Source organism: Zea mays, chromosome 10 (assembly GCF_902167145.1).
Source record: "Zea mays cultivar B73 chromosome 10, Zm-B73-REFERENCE-NAM-5.0, whole genome shotgun sequence".
NCBI classification, from domain to species: domain Eukaryota; kingdom Viridiplantae; phylum Streptophyta; class Magnoliopsida; order Poales; family Poaceae; genus Zea; species Zea mays.
Genome location: NC_050105.1, coordinates 13663646 through 13685493, shown reverse-complemented (window position 1 = coordinate 13685493; position 21848 = coordinate 13663646). Strand labels below are relative to the sequence as shown.

General features: G+C 46.2%; 1 protein-coding gene across 3 annotated transcripts; it reads right to left on the bottom strand.

Annotated features, from left to right (window-relative positions):
* Positions 1–5533: 5533 nt before the first annotated feature.
* On the bottom strand, positions 5534–11660 carry LOC100383196 (uncharacterized). Of its 3 annotated transcripts, none has more exons than XM_008663958.4 (15): positions 11196–11660; positions 10919–11067; positions 10099–10197; positions 9966–10019; positions 9676–9870; positions 9494–9578; positions 8963–9053; positions 8693–8857; positions 8374–8493; positions 8209–8284; positions 7957–8125; positions 7057–7871; positions 6287–6477; positions 6002–6195; positions 5534–5906 (listed from the first exon to the last, which is right to left on the bottom strand). In XM_008663958.4, exons 1-15 carry the CDS (start codon positions 11224–11226, stop codon positions 5860–5862), a joined length of 2481 nt encoding a protein of 826 aa, XP_008662180.1. In that variant the 5' UTR covers positions 11227–11660; the 3' UTR covers positions 5534–5859. The 3 variants fall into 3 exon arrangements, with proteins under 3 accessions (XP_008662180.1, XP_020400763.1, NP_001169329.1); XM_020545174.3 differs by having other exon boundaries at positions 9676–9867; positions 11196–11446; NM_001175858.1 differs by having other exon boundaries at positions 5545–6195; positions 11196–11495.
* Between the last annotated feature and the right edge of the window lie 10188 nt (positions 11661–21848).

Sequence of the window (21848 nt, the reverse complement as noted above, 5' to 3'; positions counted from 1 at the left end):
AGGTCAGACCGCCAACCGCCAATTCCTTAATCTTGTCCAGTATGGGCCCAAACTCCGACACGAGGCACGGTTTTACCCTCCATTGCTTCCGGTCGAGTCTGGGCCTGTCACTCAGAAGGGCAAGACGGTCGTTGACCTCAGCACTGGCGATCACCCAATCATTACGCTAGTTCTCCCACCTCACACCACCAAGGGTGGCGATGTAGGTCACTGTTGGATCTGACCTCGTCTGGAAATAGTAGGCCCCAAGGTGGTGTTTGCCCTTCCCAGACCTCACCAGCATGAAAATCTGGCGGAAGAGGGAAGTGCAGGCTGCCACTCCCATGAACATCTCATAGAAATGGACAAAGATGGCCACCTGGAGGATGGAGTGGGGCATGAGGTGCTGGAGTTGGAGTCCGAACTCCTCCAGCAGCAGCAGGAAGAACGGCGAAATCGGTAGTGCCAACCCGCAAAAGAGATAGGAGACGAAGAGCACAAACTCCCCGGTAGAGAGATCGCCGAGGGGAGTAGTGCGGGCCCGGATCCTCCTGGTGAACGCCGGCATGCCCTATCCGAGCAGGCGGCGCACCGTGTCAAGCGCCTCCTCGGTCTGGAAATGATCGGGACGAACCAGCATGGTCATGGCAACCGCGGCGGCGGAAGACTGGGGAGCGCGAACGCGGAGAGGCGTGGAGGGCTCGGAGGCGAAAGGGCGGAGCAGTTGGGGAAAATGCGAAAGCGAAACCACTGCGCGCGGAGAACCCCTTTTTCAAGAAAAGGCTCCCCGCGCACCCTGGAAGAATCCGCCTGATGCACACCTAGCGCCCGAACAACTCAGTCACTGACATAGGGGCTCGGGCCCACAAGTCACGTAGTTGGGACGCTGGTTTCCATGCGCGGAAGGAGCAAACCGCCGCGCATGCTCCCACGCCGCCCTGGGGTCGCTGCCGGAGGATATTTTTAACATAGGCGGGGCCAACAGGGCGCCCCACGCACGCGGGGCACGGCCAAACCGCCATGCTAGGGGCCACGCACCAGTCAGCCGCGAAGACGAGCACGACGGTTGGTGTGACCGATAGCAAACTGACAGCGTGTGCGCGCTAGGTTAATACAGCGCGCGCTAAGGAGATGCCCCGGTCACCGGCCATGCTGTGCTTACACAAGATACAGGTTTTGGCCCCACATGTAGGCTCGCACCCTCCCCTAAGGTGGCCCCGGGGGCCACTGTCGGTACCTTGAAACGGGGGTACCCCTTGTTACAATATGAAGGCGCTGCGCCGGCGGTTAAGTCTCTGGTTGTGCGGAGAACAGTCCTCAGCCGTGCCACATCGGCCGCCCCGGGGTCGCCACGTGGTCAGGGAAAGGGACGTGCTCTAGGATACACACAGTGGGCCCGGACCTACTGCAAGGAAAGCACCAGACCCCCGTACGTGACGGGCGGACCTCCGAGATGGGTCCCGAACCCTTCTGAGTGGGGTCCGGACTACTCACCGCCGGATCCCGGGATTCTGGAGCAGAGAATACTCGGACCCTGCCCAGGAAGGGGTCCGGGGACGACATGTGTCCAGACCCAGCTTGGTGCAAACCTATCCACACAACGTTCCTATTCCCTGGCCACGCGAAGACCTGGAGCAGTCAAGCGACCTACTATGCATGACGTGAGCATGCGGGATGGGCCTGACGTAAGGCCGCTGGGCCACGCTGCCCTTGCATTTATTGTGGAGAGGACGCGCCGTCTGACTACCCCGCTGACAGGCGATGTGCCCCTTCAGCATTTAATGTGCCCTGTCCGCTCAGCTGGCAGGCGGCGCCCAAGCCATCCTGCAGGCGGTGTGTCTAGCTATTCCCGTTGGCCAACAGCACACCTACGTCGTGGCATGCACCGCACCCATCATGACTCGCGCGTTACCGAGGGCGCTGCAGCAAGATATCAATACTGAACGCACTACGGATATGATGGCGCACGGAGATTACATGGGCTTGGCAAGCAGTAGTTCCATCCTTCCATTTGTCCCTAGGCCCGCGTGTTGGGGCTCAGAACCCTTGTACATGCCCCCCCCCCCCCTTGAACTATAAAAGGGGAGGCATGCAGCGAGGATCACTTAGACCCAAGTGATTCAAGACACAACTCAAGCTCAATCTTTAGGCTTAGACTCAAGCAATACAACACACAGTGGAGTAGGGTGTTACGCTCTGGCGGCCCGAACCACTCTAAACTCTTGTGTGTTCATCCCTACATCCAACTAACAAGCAAAATGCTTAGGCCCCTTCCTCATCTTAGGATTTAGGGCGGGTGCACTCCGCCACCTGGCCGGAGATTTCCTCTCCGATAGGCTATATCAACGATTATAAGTGCATTAAAAGCATCGATAGATGTCGGATAAAGCAATCTCGGACGGCCCGGACGTGCACCCCAGACGGTCCGCGAGGATGCTATAATTCCTTTTTACCGAACTTGGCACCTTCGGGTTTCTCTGGTTTCCAATGGGCGGACGGTCCGAGCTTGGTCCCGGACGGTGTTCTTCTCTCCTTCGGACAGTCCATAATAGAAATGTGAGTTTTGCATAGTTCTTGTCTGAGGCTCACCGAGGTGTCGCGGACGGTCCGCCGAAAGGGCCCAGACTGTCGGCGCACAGGTGAATTCTCCAAAAAGCTTCTCTTGTCCAGAATAATATACGATATTTTGGACAGTCGACTTAGAATTGAGATGGCTGGACTTATGCACCTAAGAATTAATCAACTAGGCAAACTAGTTAGTCCATTAGGTTGTGATGGTCATCAATCATCAAAATCAATTTAGAGAAACTGTAAAGGTCATTTCCCTTTCATCTTCCACTGCAAATCTACAAGTGGCTTCATTCCACTTTCAGTGTCATTTACATGTCTTCTCCACATTTGATTAGACTATGTCATTTTCATCTTATGACCCCCCATGTTGCCATAAGCATATGTTTTTAGTTTCTTCACTTGATATCACTAGAATGTCCTTTACCATGTATCTATGCATAGATTAAGGGGGAATTCGTCTATTCAATCATGTCTTGTTTCCTCTCGCATGAAATTATTATTATTTTCCTAAGTGGAGAGTTTTCTGACAGGGGGGTATGTCTTTTTCCAGGAAGAGATTGCTTGTCAAAATGGGGAGAACTTTCTTTTAGGGGAAGAAATCATTTTAGAGGGTAAGTCTTTTATTGTTTCCTGTATGATTTAATATGTCTTCCTTTTGGTGTTTGATTTAAAAGGGGGAGAATTTTGAGGACCAAAGCAAACCAAATTGTTATCAAATACCAAAACCCACACCACCATTTTAAAATTTGTATGACATTTCAATTGGTTGTGATCTTCCAAGTGGTTGCTTATGATTGGTTTCAGTCCTAGATAGGAAGTATGTGGATTATGGAGTTAGTGGGAGACTTAAGTCTATAATCACACATTAGGGACTAGTTGCATATGCAAGAATGTGATTAAATTCTAAATGACCACATATCTATCAATTTGGTATCTCAAACATGTTGCCTATGCACATGCATCCATAGCAAGTAGAGTGCATGTTTCCTTTTGGTATTTAATATTTGATTGGTTTTGCTGTGTTGTCATCAATCACCAAAAAGGAGGAGATTGTAAGGAAAATAGACCCCGGTCCATTTGACTATGTGATTTTGGTGTTCGATGGTCAACATAACCGATGAACTAATGTTTTGCAAGTGTTTGTTTTTATAGTTCATAAGATGCAAAGTGGATTGGACTGAAGCTCTGAGAATGCAACACCTTAAAATAAAACCTAAAAGAATCATAGAAGATTTATAAATACTCAGCACAAATCCAAGACAGAAGACCAAAATAACACAAGAAAAGAAGATATAAGAATCAAGAAAAGGCTTGTCAGCTGGCACACCGAACCGATCCAGTGGTGCACCGGACCGAGAGCGCAGAGAGCTCTGCAAACAACTCTCGGACAACTAGCTATCCGGACCGGTCTGGTGGTGCACTGGACCTCTGCACTGTTGCAGAAAATCTATTAGTCGACCAACGACTAGCTGACATGGAGGGTCCAAACAAGCGGTTCGGTGCGGCGCACAAAAGTCTGCTTTCCTCCAACGGCTAGTTTTGGATGGAGGCTCTATAAATACCCCTAGCCAGTCATTTGAAGGTGTGGGAGCCTAAGCAACATACCAAGCAAGGTCATACACATTTCCATAACTCCAAACACTCAAGTGCTTAATAGAATCACTCGGTGATTAGCGTGGGTGCTTTGCGAAGTGCTTAGGTTAGTTAGACCGCTTATGCACTTGCTCTAGATTTGTTCCCAGTTGTGGGAGTGAGGTTAGACAACTCACAAATCCCTAGGCTCTTGCGCGAACCATTGTAAGTGTACTGAGTGGGGCAAGAGTCTTGCGAGACCACACCAACCTAGTTTATGATATAGCTGCCACCGTGTACTAGAGGGAACGAGGCCTGCGGCGTTTCAGCCGAAAGCTCGATAGTGAAGACAGCAGGTAGCGTCCGAGAGGAGGTCGGAAGCGGAGCACCACTTGCGTGTGGAGAAGGCATGCGGCTCTCTACGGAGTTACTCGACCGGATGTTTGGCCCTCGTGTGGGCTTTCCTTGTGCATGAGCACCAACGAGGATTAGTCAGAACCTTACACGGTTCTGGATTTCTCGTTAAAAATATCGGTGCGTCTATCGAAATTTGCAATCTCTATCTTTGCTTTTTAGCTTCCGCATTTACATTAGTTACTTAATTTGCAATCTATATTATTCTTAGTTTAGAATATAGGTTTGGAACTTTGGTTACATAACTCTTTTAGCGATAGAGATAGCAACACTTAGACAAAACCTGAATTGCACATTCTTGTTTAGTTATTTGCATATTTTTTGTTTAAGAGATTTATTTGTGGTCTAGATTAGCGCAATTTTAAAAGTCCTAATTCATCTCCACTTTGGCGTCTGTGTTCTTTTCATAGGCCACCTGCATTAAATAGGGATAATCTTGGCTTATACAAATACTTAATGCTCTTTAGTCAGTTTTTGTTTGTCAAACTATTAAGTTTAGGAAAGTGAAAGCAAACACGGCAAACTTAAACCGGCCGGCGGGGCTGCTGGGCGACACGGCCATAAATCCTGTCGGGCTCGGTGGACGCCGTTATGCGGGGCCGTATCTCGTGCAGGGCCGGCAGCGCCGAGACAAGGAGATCCATTCCAATCCACATTACCCACCCCCGCCGCGCGGCATCGTACGAGTAGGATCTTGTGCGGCTGCATCCGCAAATCTGGGTCTGGGAGGGAAGGGAGCATTCAACACTGGTCGGGCTGGGCCACTCGCTCATCAGTCACGCACGCCCCGTGCGCCGTGCGCGGGGCCTCCCCCTCTGTCACGGAACAGGAGTTTGGTGCTGCAGCAGAACAGAGCAGCCCACCACACCTGCACGTCAGTGTAGCAGCAAATCAAGCTCACTACCATGGCTGCAGATCCTCTCAACCATGCAAACCCTTCGACATCCGCACCCATCGAACCGACAGTTGCAGGTCATACCCAACACAAACTGGAGCATGACTTCGAGTACCATGACAATACATTACTACGCTTCAGATCCAAGGCTATTTACAGCGCTCCGCAAGGAAAAGGATTGGCCAAGCAGGCGCACCAGCGGTTTCTTGCCTGCTTTCTCCTGCTCTGCTACAACTTACCCCCAGGCGGGTCAGCACACAGAGCAGGGCACACACCCCCCAAAAAAATCCAGCTTACGACGGGAAACTAGCACCAGGAGAAGCACCATCTACAAACTGGGTACCGCGGGGCTTTTACCCGGAGGCATACACACAAAATTACCTACCTACTACACACCACTGAAACACACCCCTTTCTCGTTCTTCCGGTCACTCTGACACGTGGCCTTTTGTCTGCTTCACCACTTTCAAAAGGGCTGCAAGAAGTGAAACACACACAAGATTAGCTTAGGGTCAGTAGTTCTTCCGTGCAGCCAAGGCTAGACATTGCTGCTGAAGCTGCCTCACTGACTGGACAAGTTAGCGCGGTTCTCAGAATCGACAGCCGAAGTCGAGGGGCCGCTCCGGGGCTCTTTGGAAGCCAGCCCTCTTCCCAGCGAGTCAGACAGGCAGTCTTCGAGCCTCGCGTTTAGGGCGCCTGGGTTCATCCTCTCCACTTCCTCCCTTGTGTAGATGAAGATCTTGTGGACCATGTCACAGAACTCACTGCGCAGACAGAGGGAATCCAAGGTTAATCGTGACTGCATTTTCGATCAGCAGGCGGCGGAACGGATATTCAGGTGGGTAGGACACTTGCTTCCAGGGGTCGTCGCCGACCAGCATCATGTCGCCTTCGTTGTCAGTGTAGACGACCAACCAGTTCCTGCAAGGACTCTTCAGCTCACCATCGAAGTCAAACATCTGGTCTAGTTCGGCAATCAGCTCATCGTAGCAAGCGAACTTTGTTAGATCGATCGATCTCCCGAGGGCGCTGCCTTGCTTATGGACCTGAAATGGGAAAGCCTTGTCATATTCAGAAATTCCACAAACAACACGACGTTCCTCAAATATAATAAGAGGGCAAAAGGAGGAAAATGGAAGTAATTAGATAGAATATTTGACCATTACCATTAGAAAGCTAAGATTTCTCAAGGCCATGTCACTATGACAATGGTACATTTGTCATCACATATCTGTACTTAATAACCATTTACATAAGGCTAGACTATATATAGAAAAGGCATATTGCTTATAGATTAAAAGGCCTTATCACACTATCACAGGATTCCCAAAGCGTTCTTTTTTTCTTTTTTGACACCCAAACTTGAGGATAAATAGCTCTGTGGATGATGCCAAGCAGATCCAAACATGACACTTGCAGGAGCAAGAAAAACTTAAAGCAATCTATCAGCACGAAAGATTACAGAACTAGCAGATTTTATCGAACTGGTGCTTCTACATGCATAAAACATGTTGCCAAAAGAGACCAACAGCACATAACTTCATCGAAGCATGCTTTGAAGCCTAGGATGCATTTATGTATCAAGGGGATGACTAGAAAAGAAAAAGGTGCAAGATATGGTCAACCTTCTTGCAGCTTCTGGTTGAACTACTTTGCACTTTGTTCTGGATATTCTGGGTAGCTTCTGAACAAGGCTCATTGTTGTCTGTTGGAGAAGTTTGAAGTTTCCCGTCATATGCGACACTTGGTGGGGATACCAGAGGTTCAGATTTTTCTGGACTGCCAAGAGGAATCCCAAATAGTTTGAATGAAGTGCCTTTGGTTTTCTGAACATCATTTCCAATAACCAAAGGCTGGGACCTGATCAAACTTGACGATGCATGGTCTGTGTGGGAATTTGACTCAATAGATCCAAACCAGCCTGTGGAGCACTGATCAGTGACATGGCCCTGAAGTGAAGTGAAAGCTGATTTCCCAGTAAAATTTGCAGCTTCAGGTGTCACTAGATTATTCTGTTGAATCATCCTAAAACCACTGCTATGAGGCATAAAAGACAATGTGCCATGTAACATGTTGTGATTGGCTTGTTGAGCTGGATAACGGGCATCGGCTGTGACCCAGGTACTTGAGCGAGTCCCAGATATTTTATTAGGAAAAGGACGAAGTGGATTATGTGCATCCTTCAGTGGTTGAAATGCCGAGAACAGTTGATTGTAACCTTCTGGAGTTCTAGATTGCGTCCAACCCTCCAGACATCGTTTTGTCTGGGCAGCAATATTGTTTCTCTGTTGCTCAGTTCCTGAAGACCACATGGTAAGATCCTGAGCAGTCTTCACATCAGTGCTATCACGGTATCGACCTGTCAATTGTGTCCTTCCTTGATTGTGCAAGGCCCTTGGGAGATTATTCTGTTGCGACTCTACCATGACTTTAGAAGCAACTACATGAAAAGGTTATTTGTGCATTAGTAATGATAGAAAGAGCTGCAAGCTTCAGGTGAGTCCACAACAAGGCTAAATTCAAACCTTCTCTGTTTACAGTAGACACATCAGATGGTGAGGCGTTAACACTTGAACGAGACCTCTTGAATCTGACTGGAAGAGGGTTCACAGGAGATGGGCTAACAGCAGGTTCTATTTGCCAAGGAGAAACTCTTTCAGGACGAGGAACAGAAGAAGCTTCATCCCATCTCACCTAATTTTGCAAGAATAGGTTAGGTAAAGACTGGTATAAATCAACTCAAATCTCATAGAAACAAATATATTGTCAAAAAATACCTTAAGGGAACGCCATTTCGAGTCAGCCCAGCCAGATGGATCAGAAACACATATTCCAACTATTGTGCCAGTGAATCTAACAAATTACAATGGAAAGTTTATCTCCAAAGGGGGACTTTGCTGTGGTATGTAAATGAACCAAATACCCACTATAGACACTCTTACCTTTGCTCTGCCGCTTCTTCACCTTCAAATCTCATCCTAAACCTCATCCCTATTGAATAATTTCGTTTCAGTGATTCACAGTACCTAGCTCGTGAAACCACAAATTCAGCTGGACTAGTCCTGCAGGATGTGTTGTAAATAACTCAGCTCAAACATGCAATTCATTATCCGTTGATCCCAAAACTTTCTTTTATCATGTACAAGGGAATCATGCAACTTCATGCGTCAATTAAGTAACGGACTGGAATAGGGTTACTGCTAAAAGTGAAGAAAGAAAGAAAGAAAAATAATGTTACTAAGCTTATAATTCCTTACAAACCTTGGTTTGTAGTAGACAGTGAACATACTCCCAGTGTTCACTGCATGCCATGCTGTTGCAAGAACACCAAGATGCATACTGTGGCTTGATATGACTGAAGATGGGATAGTGGTTTGGTGCCTCAGTGCACGCCGAACTCCAACACGTAACTCCCCATTCTCACCTCTATCTCGTAATATAAGGAATTGGGTATTGGTAAGTTAGTCAAGTGTCAAAGGGGAGAGTTAAGAGCAAGCAACATTAACTGCACAGCATAGCATAGTATGAAACCTGAGAAATATGAATGCATCCCCCGCAACAAGACGCTTGGCACTAACAAAAACACTCCAACCACTCTGAAGGAGGTGTCTCCGTGGCTGACCTGATGTAAATCAAACGTGAAGTTATAAATTTTAACATATGTCAGATGGTCAACTATGCAAGTTACAATTTAGATCATCAACAATGGAGCAGGAATTCCAAAACCAAATAAACTAAGTGAGAAGAAGAATCGTCGATGAAACTACTGCCAACATCCCCAAATCAAATGCAGGCAAACCGAAAAAATATCAAATACATAAATTTCTAGTGATAAAATGGCCCTGATGAGATAATAGAATTGAACTGTTTATGTGGAACTCAAAATTGTTCCTAGAAAACTTTGCAATTAAATTCAAAGTAAATAAAACACACAAATAGCCTATAGTGGATTCAGAAACAAGTAAAAGCTGGCAATAAGCATGCACTCCTCTGGTGAAACTAAGTGAACAAAGAAGAACAAAACATAACACTATTACTCTGGAAAAAATCAACAGGGATCACCTCGAAAGATGTGACGGAACCGCCACTCAACCCCATGCAGGTCCTTGGCCACCAATTCTTGATTTGGGGGATGTTGACTCATATCCTAATCAAGGAGAAACATCAAAGGCATCCATCATCAGGCCATCAACAGAAAGTGCTAAACCAACAACAACATGAGTCAAAGGTTCCGAGGGCCTAACCAGTGGTGGGAGGCACTCATCTGCATGCCGGCGCAACACTGAGAAACCACCATGTGTGCTTGTGTCTGAGGCAGTCAATGTCTTGCAGAAGGAATGGATGCGAAGCCCCTCACTTGTGGCTGGTGGCACATGAGGCACCACCTCCTCCTCTGCCTCCTCATTCTCCACTCTTGCAGATGTATTCTCATCTTGCTTCTATGAATCAAGCACAATCATAAGTAGATAGCACATTAGCACTGGTTAACATTCCAAGTCTGAGCATGCATGAAGCAAAACCAGAAGTTACCCACCTTATCAGGGAGCAGGGTGAGTTGGGCGTACACCTCATCAGTATCCGGCTCAGCCTAGCAAAGGAAACGAGGGTAAATCATATGCATTCAGAACATTGTACAGTGAACAGCAAAGAAGCCAAGTTGTTGTTACCTTCAGCTCCATGTTCATGAGCTTGCAGGGTATCTTCCATGGCAGGTTGTAGAGGGGCGTGCCCTGATGCTCGGCAAGATGGTTTGTCGATGCCTCCACCTGAGAGCACAGCAGAAACAAGCAGAATCTTAGAAAGAGGAATCATTGCATACCACCCCATGTCAGTAAAAAAATTGCGGAGCTTTGGATAACATTAAAAAACCATAAAGGCGCTGATCCCTAATACCATTCGAGGCAGAGGCACTAAAGAAAGACCAAGCCTCTAGGGTCAAATGAAATGAAATGAAAAAACTTCATCTGAGCTCACTGAAGTGACCAGCAAAAGTAACCGACGACCTGGCAAACCTAGAGAGAGAAAAAATAGCCCAAATCAGAAGACCCTCCTTCCGGATGGGATTCCGAGGCACCGAATCGCCCATGGCACACAAATGCCGAACCCTCCACATCAGAAGAAGCAAAACCCCAGCGCAGGCTGCAGCACTGCAGCGGACATGCGAACGAACCCCGCAAAAGCCGCCAGACAATTCCCGTCAGAGTCCACGATTCCGCGCAAAGGCGCGGGGGCTTCACAGGAACCAGAACCACGAACCCCAAGCTGCGGACGACGAGGATTTGGAATCCGGGACCCCGTCGCGCTCGGATTAGATAAACCCCGCCCAAACCCCGGAATCCGCTGCGACCACGCGAAATCCGGGCGAAGATTCCGACGCGTGCGCACACGCGTATCCGGTATCCCAAAACCCCTTCTAAACACGCGGGGATGCAGCGGCAACATCAACGGGAACAACAAAGCCACCCTCCGTTTCAGCTGCTGCCTCACCTGCTCGATGTGGCCCTGCGGGAAGTAGTAGACCTTCTCCCCGAGTAGCGGCACGCTGGACAGCGGCCCCGCGCAGGCCTTCCACAGCTCCACGAACAGCGCGTCCTTCCCTCCGCCTCCGCCTCCGCCTCCGCATCCCGCGTCGGCGCCTGCACGCCCAGGCCCAGCCACATGAGGCAAGCAAAACCTCGTCACAAACAAACCCAAAACCCCCTCGGAGGGGAGGAGGCTCAACTCAAGCGCCGCAACCAGCAGCGAGCGACACAGACGCACTCACCGCCGCCGGCCGCCGCTGCAGCCGCCACCATCGGATCTCACATGCACTTGCCCGGAATCCGTCGCGACCTCCCTGCGCCGCGCACCTGGCACCCGGGCGATTTTTGCGGGGAAGGAGATGGGAAGGGAGGCAGGCGAGGGGATTTATGTAGCAGGCCGTCAAAAGCGACGTCAGTTTCCTGTGTCGCTCGCTTCTCTGCCCCTCCCACAGCGTGACTGCTGCCTGCGTGTGTGTGTGAGCATGGCTGCGAGAGAGAGAGAGAGAGCGGAGAGGGAGTGTGTCAGTTTCGGCCGCCTCGCGTTGCCCACCACGAGGCAGCGGTGAGCTCACCACCCATCTCGTTCCGGGCCCGGGAGCGTGGGTGGGCCTGTCTCTCCCCCGCGGGCAAGGGCCAAGGGGCGGGGTGAGAATATATTTTTACGATGGGTGCCTGCGTGCTTTTGGCAGCAGCGAGCGATGGCCGCCGCTCTAGTCTCCGCGCGTTGGTCCGGCGGTCAGAGGAGAGGAGGTGGGTTCGCAGTGGTGGTGAGCCCGAGGGAGACGTGGTTTGGAACCACTGCACGCTGTCAGCCGGCCATTGGTGCCAGCGACTGCCGAGGGCTGAGGATTCCATGCTAGTCCGACGGGGAGCTCTGTGCTGTGCTGCTTTGTAGTACTACATAGACTTGGTTTTGATCGGCTTGTTTCGGCATCGCTACTGTTGTTTTCTGGTGTGGGCTTTGTTGTACTAATAACCGCGTACTTTTGTGCGGGCTCGATATCGGACCAGTTTAACTCGGCTCGTTTAAGTTTGAGCTGTGAGCTAAGGAGCTGGTTCGGCTCAGCTTATTAAACTAACGAGTCTATATTAGTCTAGCTCTTATAAACTCGAGCTGACTCGTTTAGCTCGCGAGTCAGAGTAAAAAAAATAATATATATATATATATATATATATATATATATATATATATATATATATATATATAATCAATTTTTAGTTATTTTTAAACTAATTTAATAATAGAAAATAGTAATTATACTCATTGTTTCATAAACCACATCAATGTAACACTAAATTAATATAACACATCACTAATCAATTCACGATTCACATACATGTTCATCAAGTTAACCCACAGTTATATTCACATATATTAATTTAACAAATAGAAATAGTCCATCAATCATTAGTTTAACGCATAGGCCATAGACACCACACATACATATTCATCAATTATTACATAAATAATATGTATATAGTTTTGTTTTGCTCAAATGTGGTATTTCGTTTAGCTCGCAAGCTAGCTTGTTAATAAACCGAGTTGGGTTACTAATGGATCGAGCTAGGATGTCAGCTTAGCTCATGAAAAAATTCAAACGAGTCGATCCGAGTTGAGCCGAGTTTGCCACGAACCGAACGAGCCACGAGCATTTCATTCAGCCCTATAAACAAGGATATCGCTTATGGGAGGATGAGCTTTTGGATTTTCATTTGTATTGTTAGTGTATGACTCCAAAGTTGTGTGTTGTCAAATGCTATACACAAGTGACATTTATTTAGTGCTAATTATAATCGGCAACATACGTGCTTTCGCTTATTTAGGTGGCTTATTTAGGCGCGACTTATTCATCATATAAGAACTAGTTTGGTAACTCTATTTTTACAAGACATTCTCATTTTTTTCAATGGAAAATGAATTGATTCTCCTTAGAAATGAAAATCCTTTAGGTCTCGTTTGTTTCCTTTCATTTTGAGGAATTGGAATCTAACTAATGGTGTAGGCTATTTTTTTAGAATATGACATTTCACTATTTTCTAAAGTTTTTATATAAGTCTATCTCAAATTCATGGGGTAACAGATGGAAATTGATTCTGTATATTTATATGCTATTTTTCTGATGTACAACTTGTATCACACTCTTCTACTTTCTTCATTATAGCATAAATGTAGTATATAACTATCTCTCATATGATTTAAAATAATATACAAATATACATATATAAATATATGAACTTAATTAGTTTTTTTCTAAATTATAATTATTAAAATAGAATTTAATTCCAATGAAATAAACGAGGTCTTAGAAAAATGGGGTTGTTAAAATTGTCCTAAGTGTTTTAAAATTGTCGAGCACAGGTCAAACGGGTGGAACGGAGGCGACGGTTGATTGGCAAAGTTCTTGAAGCATTTCCATCAAATCTTTTATAAATTAGGATATATAAACACAAAATCTTACTATGGGCTAAGGAGAAAGGAGCTCTATCTCTAGCAATATAAGATTTTAAGGAGGTGGTATCAAAGGGGAGCCTAAGGACAAGGTTGGTCCTATTTGTTTCGGCTTATAGATTATATAATCTAGATTATAATTTGTAGGTAGTTGTTTGGTTGTCCAGATTACACGAATGTAGATTATTGATCTCTAAGCCACAAACGCAACAATACCTTGATCGTAGTCGACTTCTTTTTTTACAGTTATGGCATTCTATTGGTAATAATACAAACAAGCCCTCATTCAACTGTTTTCAAAACATAAAATTAAAGTTATGCAAATTCATACACTTTATTTGTCCAGAGTTTACTACATAAATAAAATTACATTCTCCTAACAAATAATGAATTTACAATTTGATCTCGGATGTTATTCACGCCCCCCTCTCCTTCATCATCTCTCATTTGGCTTGTATTTAAAAGCTAGGGAAATGTGTCATTGGACTATTTCTAGTTGTTTTGGTGATTAAATGCTCAACACACCATATTGAACTAATAATCTTTATATGAGCATGAACACATGTGTATAGAAAGCAAATTGAAGATGTTAAGTCCAAAAGAGCACAAACATGATCCCAAATATGCAGCTTTGTGGTAAATGGTATGAGTGTGAGGTTTGCACTTTTAAACATGTTGCATAGGTCTTTTACTATATTTCTAGTGTGTGTTTGGGCTTTAACTCTGTTTGTAGGGAAAACCACTTTTGGGACTCGAGTTTGCACATATTGCATTGAAAAGGTATGATTCTACCACTTAGTTAATTGTTTTAATGGCTAACTATGTTTGTCTAAGTGCTAAGGGTCACCTCAAGTCGAGCCAAAAGAAGCCGAAGAAGTTTGGCACAAAAGAGAAAGAAGTGGGCTAGTCTAGGCAGCACCAGACAGTCTGGTGCCACCCACCGAACAGTCCAGCGGTTGTACGACCAAACTGCCCAGCCTTGGTTAGGCCTCACCGGTTATAAATCGCCGGACAGTCTGGCCTGAGCACCAGACAATACGGTGTGATGGGCGACCAACGACTATGAGAGCACCTAGAGGGGGGGGTGAATAGGTGATCCTGTAAAATCTTAACTTATAGCCACAAAAACTTGTTAGAGGTTAGCACAATAGTTGCCAAGTGGCTAAGGAGGAGATCTTGCACAAAATGACAATCATAGAGAAGACACAGAGATTTATCCCGTGGTTCGGCTAAGTACAAAACTTGCCTACTTCCACGTTGTGGCGTCCCAACGGACGAGGGTTGCAATCAACCCCTCTCAAAGCGGTCCAAAGACCCACTTGAATACCACGGTATTTTTGCCTTGCTTGTCTTTATCCCACTTGCGAGGAATCTCCACAAATTGGAGTCTCTCGCCCTTACACTTAAGATTCACAAAGAAGCACAGAGTAAGGGAGGGAAGCAACACACACAAATCCACAGCGAAACGCGCACACACACGGCCAAGATTCGAGCTCAAAGACTATATCACAGTTTCTCACAAGAACGGAGCTCGAATCACTTAGAATCACAAACGAATGCGCAAGAACTTAGTGTGGATGATCAACAATGCTCAAGAGTTGCTTGATTTTTTCCTACATGCGCCTAGGGGTCCCTTTTATAGCCCCAAGGCAGCTAGGAGCCGTTGAGAACAAATCTGGAAGGCCATCTTTGCCTTCTGTCGTCGGGCGCACCGGACAGTCCGGTGCACACCGGACAGTGTCCGGTGCCCGATTCCTTTCCTTAAATGGCGAAGCCGACCGTTGCAGATGCGGGAGCCGTTGGCGCACCGGACATGTCCGGTGCACACCGGACAGTCCGGTGCCCCCTTCCGACCGTTGGCTCGGCCACGTGTCCCGCGCTGATCGCGCGGCCGACCGTTGGCCCTGGCCGACCGTTGGCTCACCGGACAGTCCGGTGCACACCGGACAGTCCGGTGAATTTTAGCCGTACGCCGTCAGCGAATTCCCGAGAGCGGCTACTTCGGCCTGGGCAGCCTGGCGCACCGGACACTGTCCGGTGCACCACCGGACACTGTCCGGTGCACCACCGGACAGTCCGGTGCCCCACACCGAAGCAGCCCCTTGGCTGTACATAGCCACCTTTTTCCTTTTCTTTTTCTTCCTGTTTCCAATACTTAGACAAGTATATTAGTACACAAAACCAATGTACTAAGACTTAGAAACTTACCTTTGCTCTTGATTTGCACTTTGTTCATCCATTGGCATTGATTCACATTTAAGCACTTGTGTTGACATTCAATCACCAAAATACTTAGAAATGGCCCAAGGGCACATTTCCCTTTCAGACTATCGTCCATGTCAGCAGGCTCCAACGGCTAGGTGGGTCACCAGACAGTCTGGTGCCCCCACCGAACAATCCAGTGTCCACATGAGAAGGAAAGCGGTCAACCAGTGATCTTCTGGTCGTTGCAGAGTAGTTGTCCAGTGTGCCACCGAAAAGTCTAGTGCACCCGCAGACAGGGAAGGTTGGGAGCTTCCAAATGAAGCTTCAACGGCTCCTAGGCCCCTTAGGGCTATAAAAGGACCCACTAGGCGCCATGGAGCAGTACACCAAGCATACTTTGAGCACACTACAACTCCGAGACTCCGCGACCACGCCTTCGAAGTGTTTTAGAGGGATCTGAGCGCATTTTTTGTGTCGTTACTCTGTCGCTTTGTTGTTGCGCTCTCTTCTTTGCATTTGTGTGTGTGTGTTGCTACGATTGTGCTCTTGTATGTGTGTTATCACTCCCTCCCTTACTCTAAGTTTGATTGTGATCATTTGTGTAAGGCTGTGAGAGACTCCAAACTTGTGGAGATTCCACACAAACGGTTTGATATAAGGAAGACATATGTGGCACTCAAGTTTGATCTTTGGATCACTTGAGAGGGGTTGAGTGCAACCCTTGACCAAAGGAGGTCACCACAACGTGGAGTAGGCATTGGCCGAACCACGGTAAAAATCATTGTCTCCCTCGTCTCTTTACTTTATTGCGATTATTGTCTTCTTTACTTCTCCTCAGTCTGTCCAGACAGTCCGGTGAATTTAGTAGAGTGGCTCTTAGAAAATCTGAGAGCGGCCAGTTCGCGAGGTGCCTCGGCCTGGGCACCGGACGGTGTCCGGTGCGCCGCTGGCTGCACCAATACTTGTTTTTGCTCCAAACTTTGTAGAGTTCTCCAACTCATTTTCTTTGTTGGTTTATGTTGAACTTTATGCACCTGAGATAAATGACAACTAGGAAAACTAGTTAGTCCACGTGGTTTGTGATGGACGTCAAACACCAAAATCGATTATAGGGAATTATTAAGGCCATTTCCCTTTCAATGGTTTCAGATATGTTTAAACAAGACAACCTATAAAGGTGGTGATCAATTTTAAGAGTTGGTCCACAACTCAGGACATATCATCAGAGTGGGGCTGAAGCAGCCCGATATATGCAGCGAAGCAAATCAGCGGTCCAACAACCACATGCATGGTTGGGAACATGCGTAACTCTTACCCGATCAATGATCTCCTTCTCTAAAAAACAACAAATAATCAAGAGTGAGTACTTACGTACCCAGTAGTCCACCTTCACCCACGGAATGGGGAAACAAGATATAATGCATGGAGTATGTGTAGCTCAGGATATTTTTTCAGAAAAGCAATTTTTGATGCAGGGCTATTTTGCAAAACATTTTATCTTTTTCAAAGCGCATCATCTCCCAAAGGAGCAGAAAGTTTTTCAATATAGAACAAAATCCCCTAGACTAAACCATCCAGGAATTTTGGTAGTTTCTCACCAGTTTTCATATTAAAAACAGCTACTTGACTTCCCGTCCACCATAGCTCACGGCTCAACCACCGGACCTTTCAAAACCACTTTTCAAAAACATTTTGGAAAACAAAACACTAACTGTCAAATGCAAGCCATAACTCATCCATATATGTGGACGCGGACTATTTGAATAGGTTTTTGACTCTGTGCAGAGGTGTACACTTTACCCACTAGTCTAGCTCTATGATCTCATGGCCAATGAGACCCAAATCCGAAACTCGCTCTTTCCTTGCACAACTTTACCTTGGTGGTTATACCAAAAGAAACAAGGCCACCTTCATGCCCAAACCAGGACAAAACACCCCCCTCCTTGTCCTCTCGGTGCTCCACAGCCACCATAACCTTAGGTCACAAACTGTGCAAGTTCGGATCAAGCGACTGCCCATACAGTCTTGAGTGGTTGTACTTGATAAGAGTATAGGTAAGGAGTGATGACAAACTAAGAGCACCTAGAGGGGGTGGATAGGTGATCCTGTCAAAATCAAACACTAAATAGCACAAACTTGGTTTATGAAGTGTTAGTGAAATCAAAACCAAAGTGCTATGTCTAAAGAGAAAGATATGACTTCTTCACTTAATTGCTCTTTACAAGGTGAGTATTAAACTTAGAGCAATTATCAAGTGAATAGAAGCAGAGAGAATCACACAAGAATAACGACAGGTGACACGACAAATTTTATCCCGTGGTTTGGCCAAGTAGAACACTTTCCTACTTCCACATTGTGGCGTCCCAATGGATGAGGGTTGCACTCAACCCCTTTCAAGTGATCCAAAGATCCACTTGAATACCACGGTTTTCTTCCTTAGTAGATGTTTCCCTTTTGTCAGGAATCTCCACAAGTTGGAGTCTCTCACCCTTACAAGATTGATCTCAATGAAAACCACAAGAGTAAAGGAGGGAAAGAAATACACACAAGAACTAGAGTCGCAGCAATGACACGCACACAAGTCAAGAATCGAGCACACAAACACAGCGTAGAGAGTTCACAACTCAACAAGTGCTCAAATCTCAAAGGCAATGATCGAATGCGTGTTTGTGGAGTCTAGGCGTCTTAGAATGTTCAATGGAGGCTTGGTGTTTTGCTTCATGGGCCTAGGGGTCCCTTTTATAGCCCCAAGGCACCCAGGAGTCGTTGGATCTCCATTTGGTAGACAATTCTTGCTTTCTGTCGGTTGGCGCACCGGACAATTCGGTGCACCACCGGATATGAACAATGCCCGATTTCTTTCCTTCTCTGGCGAAGCCGACCGTTGAGCCCTCGGTCCCCTTGGCACACCGAACACTGTTTGGTGCACACTGGACAGTCCGGTGCGACCTGGTGACCGTTGGCTCGGGCCACGCGTCGCCTGCTGATCACGCTGCCGACCGTTGGCACGGGCGTTGTTGGCTCACCAGACAATCCGGTGATTTTTAGCCGCAGCGCCCTCGGCGATTTCCCGAGAGCAGCGAGTTCGTTGCTGAACCAGCCTGTGCACCGGACAGTCCGGTGCACCGCAGGCTGGTGCAAATCTGGCTAGACTTAGCCAAACCTCTCCAATCCAATCTCATTTGACTTGACAAGAATCCTAGCACTTAGAGGAATATATTAGTACCAAAAACAATTCACTAAGGCTAGAGTCATACCTTGATTCTTGAATTGCATCTCTTTTGTACTTGGCACATATTAACCAAAATAATATGTGTTGGGCAACTAATCACCAAAACATTTATAGAAATGGCCCAAGGACACATTTCCTTTTCAATCTCCCCCCTTTTGGTGATTTATGCCAACACTTTAAAAGTAACTCAAAATGCAACATCATTTTCAAAGAGAAGCTAATGAGTGCAAATTTACAATTAATTTATTTCACATAGGATTTGACATATTTGGATCGCTTTTGCCACCACTTGGTTCATTTTCACAAAACAAATTCTTTTTCCTATCTCCATATCAAAACGCTTGTTTTGGCAAATCAAGAGATCTTTCAAGAGTAAATTTGATCAAATGCCACAAACTCCCCCTTTTCCCATAACGAAACTTCTCCCCCATAAGATAACAATTTTGCAATAAGAGGGTTTTGATCAAACATAGAGATTCTAACTCTTAAATTTTTTGAAATTCACAAGTGGTTGGATGATCCATTTGCTTTGGCCTTAATTTCTCCCCCTTTGGCATTAAGCACCAAAACAGGAGAACTTTTGGCCCTTTAACCACATTGCCTTACCAAAATGTAAAAATAAGAGCAAAGGCAATGAGAACACAAGTACGAGCTTGGGACAAGATACATTTATACCGGAATGCAATGGAAGCCCTTTCTTTGTCCAAGTTCACTTTCCCCTTTCAATATACCTTTGAGACTATATCAAGAGTACTCGACAAACACATTAGTCTCAAGGGAGTCAAGTTGAAGCACATCCTCCCCCTAAACATGTACATCATTTTGCATAGGGACTTGTGAGGTCCAGGGATGACTTGTACAACTTGAACACCAAAAATAAGCAATTAAGGATATTAATGCTTAAAGTAATATGATCAAAGGCATATAACGCATGTATGCTATAGATCAATCCAAGTTATGTGAATCTAAGACATTTAGCTCACTATGAAACCTGCAAAACCTTTTCTCATCTAAAGGCTTGGTGAAGACATCGGCTAGCTGGTTCTCGGTGCTAATATGATAAATATCGATATCTCCCCTTTGCTGGTGGTCTCTCAAAAAGTGATGTCGGATGTCTATGTGCTTAGTGCGGCTGTGTTCAACAGGATTATCCGCTAAGCGGATTGCACTCTCATTATCACATAGGAGTGGGAATTTGCTTAGATTGTAGCCAAAGTCCCGAAGGGTTTGCCTCATCCAAAGTAGTTGCGCGCAACACTGTCTTGCGGCAACATACTCGCCCTCAGCGGTGGATAGGGCAACAGAAGTTTGTTTCTTCGAGCTCCAAGGCGCCAGGGACCTTCCTAGAAACTGACAAGTCCCTGATGTGCTCTTCCTATCAACCTTGCACCCGGCATAGTCGGAATCTGAGTATCCGATTAAGTCAAAGGTAGACCCCTTTGGATACCAGATCCCGAAACAGGGCGTAGAAACCAAATATCTAAGAATTCGCTTAACGGCCACAAGGTGACACTCCTTGGGTCATGTTGAAATCTAGTACACATGCATACACTTAGCATAATATCCGGTCTACTAGCACAAAGATAAATGATCCTATCATAGACCGGTATGCCTTTTGATCAACGGACTTACCTCCTTTATTGAGGTCCAGATGTCCGTCTGTTACCATTGGTGTCTTCGCGAGCTTTGCATCCTTCATCCCAAACCTCTTGAGCAGATCTTGAGTATACTTTGTTTGGGAGATGAAGGTTCCTTCCTTGAGTTGCTTCAATTGAAATCCAAGGAAGTAATTCAACTCGCCCATCATTGACATTTCAAATTTCTGCATCATTACCCTGCTAAACTCCTCACAAGACTTTTGATTAGTAGAACCAAATATAATGTCATCAACATATATTTGGCATACAAAAAGATCACCACTACAAGTCTTAGTAAAGAGAGTAGGATCAGCTTTCCCAACCTTGAAAGTATTAGAAATGAGGAAATATCTAATGCATTCATACCATGCTCTTGGGGCTTGCTTAAGTCCATAGAGCGCCTTAGAGAGCTTGTAGACATGGTCGGGATACCTGTCATCCTCAAAGCCAGGGGGTTGTTCCACGTACACTTCCTCCTTGATTGGTCCATTTAGGAATGCACTCTTCACATCCATTTGGAACAACTTAAAAGAATGGTGAGCAGCATAGGCTAATAATGTTCGAATTGATTATAGCCTAGCTACAGGAGCAAAAGTCTCCTCAAAATCCAAACCTGCGACTTGGGCATAACCTTTTGCCACAAGTCGAGCCTTGTTTCTGAGAGCACCTAGAGGGGGGTGAATAGGTGATCCTGTAAAATTCAACACTAAATAACACACACTTTGTTATGAAATATTAGTAAGATTAAAACCAAGTTGCTATAGCAAGAGTTGTTCACTTGATTGTTCCTTTCGAATGAGTATTGAACTATGGAACAACAGCACAAGTGATTAAGTGAGAACTTTAGAAGAGAAACCAATCACAAAGAAAAGCGACACCAGGGACACAGTGATTTTATCCCGTGGTTCGGCCAAGTAGAACACTTGCCTACTTCCACGTTGTGGCGTCCCAATGCACGATGGTTGCACTCAACCCCTTTCAAGTGATCCGATGATCCACTTGAATACCACAGTTTTCTTCCTTATAGTTGTTTCCCGTTTGTGAGGAATCTCCACAAGTTGGAGCCTCTCCCCCTTACAATGTTGATCAACAAAAAGCACAAGAGTAAGGGAGGGAAAGAAACACACGCAAGAGCTAGAGCCACAGCAATCCCATGCACACAAGTCAAGAAGAAAGCACACAATAATAGCGCAACAAGTCTACAGCTCACAAAAGTACTCAATTCTAAGTCACGATGATCCGAATGCGTGTTTGCGGAGTCTAGGCATCTTAGGATGTTCAACGAAGGATTGGTGTATTGCTCCATGCGCCTAGGGGTCCCTTTTATAGCCCCGAGGCAGCTAGGAGCCATTGGATCTCCATTTGGTAGGCA